This window comes from Athene noctua, chromosome 17, assembly GCF_965140245.1.
Source record: "Athene noctua chromosome 17, bAthNoc1.hap1.1, whole genome shotgun sequence".
Classification (NCBI taxonomy): Eukaryota; Metazoa; Chordata; class Aves; order Strigiformes; family Strigidae; genus Athene; species Athene noctua.
The window spans coordinates 9,647,356-9,658,789 of record NC_134053.1 but is presented as its reverse complement, the minus strand read 5'-3'; the positions used below and the strand labels follow the sequence as shown (position 1 = coordinate 9,658,789).

At 47.6% G+C, this 11,434-nt stretch overlaps 1 protein-coding gene across 1 annotated transcript; it reads left to right on the top strand.

The window, feature by feature from the left end:
- The first annotated feature begins 606 nt into the window (after positions 1-606).
- On the top strand, positions 607-3,288 carry GP1BB (glycoprotein Ib platelet subunit beta). The gene is made up of 2 exons (XM_074921158.1): positions 607-884; positions 1,585-3,288. The coding sequence occupies exon 2, from the start codon at positions 1,749-1,751 to the stop codon at positions 2,361-2,363; it is 615 nt and encodes a 204-aa protein (XP_074777259.1). The 5' UTR covers positions 607-884; positions 1,585-1,748; the 3' UTR covers positions 2,364-3,288.
- The last annotated feature ends 8,146 nt before the right edge of the window (positions 3,289-11,434 follow it).

The window sequence follows — 11,434 nt, the reverse complement described above, 5'->3', positions numbered from 1 at the left end:
TGGCAGAAAAATGCCTGTGAAGGTGCAATGGCCTTGAGAAGACAAGATTCTACCTAAGTATAGTTTTGACCCTTGGACTTTCTTGCTCAAGACTTTGTGTAATGCAACTTCTGAATAAAGGATGTGGTCAGTTGAGAGCTGCCAACTCACTTGGCTATCAAAAGAGCACTCCTTGGAGCACTATCTTTCCCTGTCTGTCATCCTTCCTGTGAATCTAACTAGTTTATTTTGATGTAGACAGTGAAATGCCAAGAATTTTATTTTAGCCCTGTAGAAATCATGAGAGGATGCAAGTATCTGGAGGATCTTTCTCCTTGGATCAACTGTTGACAGCAGTGTGGTCACTGGAAGTCCATTTCTTGCAGCAGATCTTCCACTGCTACTTAGGAGTAGATTTGTGTCACTGCTTCGAGGGAAACCTCAGGGTCAGCACACTGCAAAGTGCTAGGTCCCACTACTCTGCCAAATATAGTCTTCCTGATGAGATGAGAAACGAAAGGCCACAGTGCTCAGGGAGTGTGGTACAAGCCAGTAACATCACCTTGCAGGTTGAAATGTTTTGAATGACTACTTTGCAACTGAGACTTTGCAGTGTTTCTGCTGGACTGAGCACGTGGGCCCTGAATCGTGTTCTTGTGAGCAGTGTCAGGTCCCATTTCTTGGAAGGCTTGCTCAGTGAAGCCTCAGCTTCCGGTGGCATGCAGCAGACTTGTGTGGGAGGTGTCCCTAGGATGAGCCTGACCCTTATCTTGCCAGCCAGCTGCAAAGGGATTATCTGGGAGCTCAGCTATGCAGCTGCAAACACTCTTGCACTGGCTGGTCTGCCTTAGGACCTTCCTCTTGTGTTGTAAAGCCAGCAAGAAAGCAAGGATTGAACTACTCTGGTAAGTCAACAAACTTTCTGTTCTTTTTTTTTTTTTTTTTTCTTTTCATTTGGTTGACAGATTACACAGAAAAGCACTGCCTTGTTGCAGGTATGTGTTCTGAAAGAAGTTGTAGCAGCTCATGTGTTCAGCGGTGGCATGAGACTGCAGTACAAAGAGAGCTCATTGACCCATGTCTTCCAGCACGGTCACAGCTCCAGAAGGAGATTATTCACCTGCTGGAGCAATGTCTAGTGTGGAAAACTCCACTGACCTTAACCCTCAGTGGTCAGCACTCTGTCTGCTGGACAAGGACTGTTTATCACTTCTTTTCAAAACAGGAAAGGCTATCTTTCACTTGTAACAGTAAAATTATTTCTGAATCTCCTTTTACAGTTTGCATGAACAAAGCTCTAGTTACAGATGTAATTCAAAGCTATGATAAGGCATGAGCAGTTTCATATTCTAATTTTTGATTCCTTGACATAAATTTTCTTGGCCACCCTAGTAATGCGCCTCCAGTAATGCTGAAAATACAAGCAGCTCTTTTACGCTTCTGAGGACTAGTGAAAATGAATTTGATGGCTGCAGCTAAGCCTCCCAGTAGCCATCTGTTCATATCCCACCTCAAATCCAGGGTTGGAAGACTAGGAACATTCCCTCTCCCATAATGAGAAACCAAGAATTTGCACAACACCTCTTTTTAACTCTCTTTTCGCAGGTCTCACATCTCTTGTGAAGGACACCAAATTCACCCAACTTTAGAAACTCATCCTCAGAACAAACCAACGAAAGACCTGGGCTGTGGTGTCAATCCTAGAGTGTGTGCTGTCTGCCTGGTCTCCACCTCATCCAGTCTCACCAGGGGTGTGTTTGCAGGTGAAAATGAACGGTGGAATTCTCTTCTTGTCCCTCCTTGGCTTCCTCCCACTCGTGATGCCCACATGCCCTGTGCCATGCAAGTGTGCCACCAACATTATCGACTGCACGTCAAAAGACCTAACTGTAGAAAAACTACCAGTTGCTTTCCGTCCTTCGGCTGAAATTATCCAGCTTGGTTACAACAGGCTCACCTCTATTCCTAGTGGGCTCTTTGACAACCTAAGGAGCCTCCAGGTAGTCTACCTGCAGGGCAACCCTTGGGAATGCAACTGTGACATCCTCTACTTGCGCTCCTGGCTCCAGTGGCAGCAGAACCGGACCTTGTACAGGGATGTGAGATGCGCCTCCCCAGCTCACCTGCAGGACCGGATCATTGCCTATCTCACAGAAGACGAGATCATTTCCACATGCCAGTACTGGTACTGCAGCCTGGCTCTCGTCTCTCAGATCTGTCTCTTCATCTTCCTTTTCCTCCAGGGTATCTTGGTTATCTTCATCATTGTCTACCTGCGGAAATTTCGGAGAATGACCGCTGAAGCCCGAAGCACCACCCAAGATCTACACCAGCATGTAGATACTTGGGTATCTTCTTCAAGAAACCCCTACAACAGTGATTAACATCACAAGACTGAAGACCCTCCTCCCCCTTGGGTGATGCTATGCCGAGGTCATGTGGTTTGTGATATGCAGAGGGGACAGTTCAGTGCAGCGTCTGATCGTGACTGCAGTCCAAAGCAGGACTTGAGCTGATCAGACACTTGCTGTATTTCCAAAGACCTGATCTTGTGGTTTTTAATGCTTTAAACTCTTTAGCATGATCTTGATTGCTTTGCTGAGCTTTGGTAGACTAGGGAGATCATAAACTACAGCAACAAAACTGACTCGAACTGCTTATAAGCTCATAGGGACTGTGGTGCTCGATCCCTCATATGCTAGAGTATTTCAGCCATGCTTTCCATGATGCTTCTGGTTGCATTGGGTCAGGTGAACCCAGAGGTGGACAGTGAACAGGAAAGGTACTGAACTAGGACAATGGAGAAATACAGTTTCCTTGGTGCTGCAGCAGATTGCCTTAGTAACTTTGGATAAGTGACTTAAGTCATCTCCTGCCTCAGTTTCCCATCAGTAAAAGGGAAAGGATGTTTCTTGCCTGATGCATCTTTTCCAGTGTTGTTCTGGGGGTGGGGAGGGAAGGAATGTTTGAAAGCCTACTCGTTTTACCCTATCTTCATTCCTTTTAATCTACTTATGGTTTTAATACTGACTTCAACATGTACTGAGTCAGACTGGGGCCCTGAATGTTTATGAGGAATTCACCCTGAAGCCAAGAGTTGTCAAGACTAGAGGCTCTTTCTGACTTTGCTTGTAAGGCATCTGCCACAAGAGATCCCGTTTTCTTTGGAGCCTCAAACTGCAAAAACTCCTCATGTGTCTACTGGTGGTTATGATGTCCCTTAATTATTTTTGGAAAGAAGCAAAATTGAAATAAAGTACCCTTAATTATTTTTGGAAAGAAGCAAAATTGAAATAAAGTAATCATGCATGATAATGTAAAAATGACTTATTTTTCTACACCACACTAGGTATCTTGCAGTCTTTCGTGCTCCCTGGCATTTGCACATGCTCCCTTACACTCAAACTTTGTGCCAAGCAGAACAAATACGGAAGGCAGGTGGAGGTGTTACCAGAAGCGCGCCATAGGGTTAAACTTTGGCAGCTACTGGCTTTCCACAAAGGGCCAGTCTAACTGTGGAGTTTAGTCTAGTTCCACTGAGTTGCTGCTTATGTTTTTATGATGTGGGCTGGAAAAAAGGGAAGGGTGTTTCCTGGTGCAAAGCACACCTGTAGGGCCGTGGCCCATGTGCCCTCGGTCCCCGAGCCCGGCTCACGGGGGTGCCAGTTCACAGCCCTCAGCTCACACCAGGCTGGAGCTCAGCCGCCAGAAGGACCCCTCGCCGGGTGACGGCCAGCAGCGGGGGGCGGCAGAGGGCCGGCAGCAGGGGACGGGACAGCCGGGAGGCCGCGCTGCCTCGCACCGGCGCCAGCGGTGGCTAACGGCCGCTAGCGGAGGCTAATGGCCCCCAGCGGTGGCTAACGGCCCCCAGAGGTGACTAACGGCCCCCAGCGGAGGCTAACAGCCCCCAGCGGTGGCTAACGGCCCCCAGCGGTGGCTAACGGCCGCCAGCGGTGACTAACGGCCCCCAGCGGTGACTAACGGCCCCCAGCGGTGGCTAACGGCCCCCAGCGGAGGCTAACGGCCGCCAGCGGTGACTAACGGCCCCCAGCGGTGGCTAACGGCCCCCAGCGGTGGCTAACGGCGGCCGAACGCCCCCTAAGGGCCCTGGTTGTCCCTGCCCCCCCCACGCGGAGCCTCCCCACAGGTTCAGGAGCGGGTCTGGGCGCTCAGGGCAGCAGCCTGAGGAGAAAAGGAGGGTCCTGGCGATTCTCTGCATCAGTTTGCTTCACATCGGCTCAGCTCCTCTCGGGGGTCTGTGTTGGCCAAAGAAATGATGAAGTATTGCAGTGGAATAAGCTGCTGGTGCTCGGGTGGGGGCTGAGGCGGGAAGATGGGGTCCTGTGTGCAGCGAGTCCCCCTCGCCGTGCCGGGGAGGGCTGGCGTGCAGTGGGGTGGACGGTTTCGAAGGCCGAGAAGGACATTCACCATGCTGTGTGCGCCTGGGCCAGCCTGGCACGAGGGAAGTGATACACGGCTCTACCTCAGGGGCCCGCTGCCCTCCTTTTTCTCTCTTTGCCCCGTGTCCCTCCAGCACTAACCCTCTGTGACATTAGCCTGACTGGACGTTGCACCCAAAGAAATGGAGTTCCAGATGAGGTTTATTTTTTCTTCTGGGGATTGGGACTTTGTAGCCAATGCACCCCTTTGCTAGGGACTGTGATAGCCCCTGCAACATCACCATGACCATAGCCTCCAAGGAGGGACACAGCTCCACTGAGAAGTCTACTCTGTGGAGATGCCCAGATTGATGCTCCATGAGGCCCCCTGACACTCTCAAATCTCTGATTTTTAAGTACTGTGGTATTATTCCCCCCCCCGCCCCGAGGAACAGAAAGCTTGTTTTCTGGCTTGTTCTTCCCCAGTGTCCCTTTCCCAAAATTAAGATGCAGATGTGGAAGAAAGTAGCACAACTCATTGTCTTCCCTTCATCTCTTCCTTCTTGTTTCTTTAGGTCAAGTATATTGTTATCTTGGCTGTTTTATGCTTGTTGTTCAAGTCCCTTTACTGATATATACAAGGGATGTAAAAGGCTCTTTGCTTTCCCAGTGCTATTGCAAAGTCTGCTAGTTTCTGGCAGAATGAATCTCTGTTTTTGCCTACAGATGTTTAGCTGAATTTACCTGAGTTAGAGGATATTGCTAGTGCATGTGGGCAGGTACTGATGGTGCTACAGGCACAGGCTCAGTTGCTGGGAGAAGCTGGACTGGGAGCAGGCACAATCCCAGCCGTGTGACTGCTGAGCTGCCTGCCTGTCAGCACTGCCACAGTGTGCTGGAAAACCTTCAGGACTCGGTGTGCCCACAAAGACAGAACTGCTGACTTTGGTTTCCCTTCCCTGGGGAGGCAGGGGGGGGGTCCTGACTCTGCCTCATTAATTCTTGGCACATGAAAGGTAAAAAGCCTTTTTGGCATCATTTGCACCTGTGAAGTATGCGACCAGCCATAGCAATGTGATAATGAATTGCACTGAGCGCAGAGTGATTTGTATGCCATGGCAGCATGTCTAATCCATAAATCTAGAGCCTGGCTCAGAAAGCTGCACGTCACAGATGCTTTCTTGCTCTGCCGGCCTGTGGAGGATCTGCTGTGCTGCTGCTGAAGGGAGAATTGGCTTTCTTCCTGAAGGGAGGGACTGTCCAAGGCTGCACAGTGGCTTCAAAGGGGAAGCAGTGGTGAAATATGGCAAAAATAAATGCAAGCTATTAAGGTGCTTTGCAAATCATTTCCTAGTATCAAGGCTGAACCAACACCTGGGCATGCAGGATTGGGCTGCTAGGCCTGCTGGACAGGCTGCTGCATTGGCAAAGGTTCAGGGTGTTTCCAAGCAGCTCCTTTCCCTGAAAGATACTGGGATAAAAAGAACTGGGAAAACAAACCAAAGTGTGTTTGCAGCCTCCATGATGAAGAGCTCCAAACCTGAGGTGTCTAAAAAGCAGGTCAGCACTTCCTAAGTGAAGGTCCAGATGGTTGGTAGATGACATTAGGGGGGGGCACACTGGCTCTTCCATCTTTCAAATGCCCTGTTTTTCAGATATCTGCACAGTGACTTGTGCATGCTTTGCAGAGTAAAGTAAGTCTTGAAAGCAAAGCAAGCTGATTTTTGAGCTGAGACTTTTAGCCCAAAATCCTACAGAAAACCAGTTTTTCAGTCCCTGTACCTTATGGTGATAGTGGTTATGTTTTGCTTCAAGACTGCTGCAGGTGCTTGCTTACATATTGTCTGAGTTCACTGGACACTGGGAATGTACCCTTGTTGTTTTAAATAGACCCGTAGTTCCTGCACCCCATATGTGGGATGAAAGTATCATATTTGTACACCTGAAGAACAACTTGCTGTATCATCCACTGCAGGGCTTGGTCACTGAGGCCAATTCTGTGCAACAGCTGGGGATTAAGCAGTGTTTGGAGATCATAGGGAGGAAAATTCTGCAAAGCAGGACATATCCCAGTCTCACCTAGTCACAGCTGTATGTTGTGCATCTGCCTAAGTGAGAACATTCAATAGATGCCTTGGTGGCAGCCTGATCTGGGATTTGTTGCATTGCTTACATATTGAAAAAGACATTTTTCATGGTCATTAAGATGAGGCTACCTGATCTTCTTCAAACTACTCATTTCCCTTCAGGACTGAGGTATGCAGGGCGTCCCAGAGAGAGTGCCAAGAAAAGTAGTGTTGATTCCACATCATGGGACATCTCATCTGTCCTAGGGTACATGAAAGAAGAACTATTTTAGAAATGGCTTTTACTTTTTTTTTTTTTGTATATTTGCATATGAAAACTGAGGCTCCCTCAGGCTCATAAACCTGATTTTAGAGGGCTTTAATGGAGAGCACATGGTCTATTTTAACAGGTTTCTGTGGATTATTAGTTATCTTGGATAAATGCCTTGAAAGCAGCAGGTTGCAGTGTTAAGATTTGTTCTGAAGATAGTATGTGTGTATGTACTGTATGCTTAGATAAAGGTGTATGTTCCCTGGAAGGACAGGATAGAGCACTGCTGGAGGACATAAAAGATTTAAGTGGTTTTAGTCAAAAAAAACACTAAATCACCTTCTTAAATCTACAAGTAATTTTTTTCCTATTTCTTTACATGTCTTGTGGTCTGCTTCTGCTCTGAATCGTTTGTTATTACTGAGAACAGAATATGCTGGGAGGAATTTCTTTCTATTTCCACATCGGAGGATTAACCTGAGAGTTATAAAACCAAAATGCCAAGAATGCCCTCTGTGGATACCTAGTGGTTTAGGCTGTGTAGCACTGATCTGCTGCCCTCGTCTGTAATAGCTGATGAACCCTTCTAACCTGCCCTGTCACAGCTCTTTGATGCCGTTTCAGTGTGATTCATTTTGCATGGAAACAGGGCTCTGCACATTGAATGAAAGACCATCTCCAGAGCCATCAACCATATTGACATGTAATTTGGGATTGCTCAGAAGAGGGCAGCAAATAGCTTTTAATCTGTTTGCTTTTACTAGTAAAATCAACGTGAGATGTGGGCCTGGGAGAGGATGAAGGCAGGTGTGATGTGTGTCTGCCCAAAGAGACTGACAGTGATGCTCCATAGTTGCCCAAGCAGCAGACATTGCTTTTTGAACCTGTAACTGCTAGTTTAAACAGTCCCTTTTTTGTTAGCATTCCAAAATACCAGACTGAAACCGAGAGGGGAGGAAGGTGGGCATTGTGTTGCTATGGCAGTGATGGAAGTAGTGTTGATTGTCTGTGGGGTGTTTAGTCTGATGAGCCTTGGAGGTTTGAAATCCACCCCTTGGCAGGTGGGGAGGAAAAACCTTGCCCATCACCACTGAGTGGTGAGAGCTGTGGGTTTCTGCCTGTTGGAGATGGGAAGGTGCCTGGAGGATGGGTGGGAGGTAGGTGCTCTGAGAATACCCCAGGGCTAGCTAGATAGGATGGAGGTGCGGAACAGCTCAAAGTTACTGGGTTGTGCATCCGTGGGACAGAAAATGCAGAGGCTGAACAGGCAAACATGTAAACACCCAGGGAATTTAAATGCCCACAGCACTGGGAGGAGCTGTGGGGAGATGAAGTACTGTGAAACACTGACATCTCCTGTAACGAATCATAGCCCTTAGCTTGGTTGTCTCATAGGATATGATAGAGGCTGTGCCTGTCTTTGGGCAGCTTTTTCCACCAGGGGCTTTAACCTCTGGCTTTCTCAAGCTCTCCAAGAGATGATGTGGGTGCCCACACTTGCTCTGCATCTCCATTACCCAATCTTTCAACACAGTGTTAGCAAGCTAATTTTTTTCCCAGGATGAGACTTTAATTCCCTCCCATTGATCATGGCCAAAGAAGAGAGCTCAAATGAAGATTTTATTCCAGAAACAATGGCCCCCTTATGTGCCGTGTCGTGATCTCTGTGAATGAACCTGCTGGTGAAATGAAGGCTTTTCCCCAGGCTGTTTTGTACCTTTCTCAGGTAAATCTTCATATTCGATCAGCTGCCTGGATTCCTGCAGTGAGAAAGGAAGGGAGATAAACCATGAAATCTTTGTTCTGTGGGGACACAAGACAAAATGATAGTCAGTGGGACTTGGGTGTCTTATTTGATTTCCATAAATCCCCATGTGCTGCAGCAAGGTTGTCCACATTAAAACCTATGAAGCAGAGGGTGGTTTCCCTGTGCAGCTGTACATGTTTTTCTGCCTTGTAATGCTTCTCTCCAGGTCTAGTCCAAAGCCTTCACCCTGGACTCACTGCTCACTTCAAACCAAAGCTGGCGTCATCCTTCTTGCTTCATCATCAGCTCTGCTGTGAGCTGCTGCCTATTCTGTTGGTACCTGTTCTTCCCCACCCTTCCCAGTGCTGTCAGCATTTCTCAAGTTGTACATAAAGTATAGCTTGCTGCTTTCCCATGTTTGGCCCTTTGCGGGCTGAGCTGCACCAAAACCATCAAACTGATTAATTTGACGATCCAGTGCAGAAGGCGTTAAAAGCAAGACACTGGTGTTGATCACTTCCTCCCTTCCCCTCTGCCACTATCCGTCAAGAATGGCATTTTAATGAGCCCTTTGCCGCTTTTCCTCTTTGCCTGAGACTTGCAAAAGTGCAAGAAGCAACACTGTAATTTCTGTGTTGCCTACCCCTAAATGAACCTCCCTTCAAGTGCTGTGTCTGAATTTCAGAGTGCAAAGTCCCCTGCAGTTTCCCACTGTGCTTCAGGTAGTGTGGTTTAGATCTGGCTGTTGCTGGTTCTCGGTCTGAGCAAAAAAATGGACTGTAATGTTTTCTGTTTCTGTGTTGAGTGAGTGAGGCACACAGAGAGGAGGAAAAGAGATGTGCTTACATAAGGTAAGGGTGGAGAGAGAGGGAATTGCCTGGTGTGTAATTTGAAAATGTATCATGAGATACATTTTCATGTGTGGATCTGAGAGAAGGTTTCACATTAACTGCAGTGTGGTTTGAACTGTGTGGTGGTGTTCACATTCTGGGAGAAGTCACACTTTGGGTAAGTCCCTGTGTGTTGCAATAAACCAGTGCTCTAGTTTCTGTTCTAGACGTGCAGACAAAAAAAAATAAAATGATGTGGAGATACAACTGCTGGAAACATGTGTAACTTAAAGGCAGTGGAAACAGGGAGTGACATCCTAGACCTGCTCTGTTCTGTGACTGATTTTGGTAAAGCCAGGGTTCACTGAAGGAACCTTTGGAGCATGTGCTAGGCTGTGCATACAAACTGCCAAGATGAATCTCTTATTTAATGAGATCCAATGCAGGAAGGCACAGCTGTGGGACGTGGGCACTTGATTGTGCGTGTCTTGGTAGTGTAATGTTAGTTATGTACAGTAAGGCAAGTATTTCTAAAACCACCAAAACCATCTGAGTCCTGTCAAAATGAGAGGAAATTGGGATGAAATTTGGGCAATGTATCCCCTAAACTTGTTCCAGTAGTTAATTAGCTGTAGAAAAATTAGCATGTAATTTCAATCCCTGTTTGTCTGTGAGTTTCCAGCATTCCTACCTTCACTTGCATTTATCTGTAGATGTCTGCGGGGCCCCATGTGCTAGGCACTCAATTTCCCATCCCACATGGATTTCACAATTTCCCATCCCTGGGAACATAATCTCAGATGTTTCCCATCTTAGATAGGGGAAAAAGAGTCTATCTTGGAAATGATTCAGCTGAAACCCAGGGCATATAACTGGTGCATTCATCTCCGTGCTCACCCTCCTGCCTACTAGCAACCCGCTTGAATTTTTAAATGAAAAATTACTCTAATCCAAAAATCAGAGCTTCAATATTTGTGAACTGGAAATCAGACATCTAAACAAGTCCACTAATTTATGTATTTTTTTAATCCATGTTTTAAAAATAGATACATACACCAACTGTTCCTTGGTCTTGACAAGTTGAGTGTTTCATATTAAAATAATAATTCACTGAATGGTTTCCACCAGCTTTGTATCTTGCACAGTGAAGAGGGTCTGTCTGCTGAAGTGTCTTTCATTGCGTGTGGCAAGACAGCAGAGGAACAGAAAGAGGAGGGTGGGGTAAATTATCTTTGTTAGTAGGACTACCAGTAACCTCATGGCCTAGTGGGCTGCTGCTGTTGAGGAGAGGTGGCTTATGGTTCCATATGGAGCCAAGCCTCTGTGGCATAAATCTTCCTGCAAGAGGGTGGATCCTGCCCAAGTTACAGCTTTATTTTTGCTTTGCTGTGCATGAGGATCCACCTGATGGAAGCAGTGCAGGACTGAGGGTGTTTGGGGTTTCTCCCGTGGAAAGCAGAAGACTTTTGTTGCTCAGAGATTGGAAGTTTATTAACCACAGCAATCCAGCAGTCTTGGAAGGACTCCCAGGACCTCTGGAGGTGCTGAGCTGCCCGTGTTGACACACTGGGAGTCTAGCGCCTGCTGAGTTTCTCCTATTTCAAAGGAAATGTCAGTCAGAGAGGGAACATCTCTGTTGGGAAGCAGCTGGAGTGTGTATCAGACAGGAGCTTTTGCTGGGGTGGGAGGGCAGAGCAGGAGGCAGCCTCTCGCGTGAAAGGTAAGGAGCAGGCGGGGATCCCGACAGCTGATCCAGCACAGGGATGGCCTGGCATTAGTGCAGTCAAGGGCCTTGGGCTCCCTGCCCACTGTGGGCAGGCTGCAGCCCCAGAGATGCTGGGGTGACGTCTCCTTGGGCTGTGCTGTGGTGGGGAAGTGGGTGGGATGCAATGCTGAGCACAGTTAGCAAGCTGCACCCTGCCGGGTCCCTGCATCCCTTTGCATTGGCACCAGCGGGGCATAAGGTAACTCAGTGCTGAAGCAGGCTGGTATGGAGATGGACATTGTGCCCAGGACAAAAAGCATGTAAAGCTGAGAGGTTGTGTGGAACTGCTCTCCTTCCTGCTGTTAGCACCAGCAGGAGCCTTGTGTAAACAGTGTCATGGTTCTAATGACTACCCATTATAAGAGATAACTTACTGCAGTATGGGGCACCATCTTGT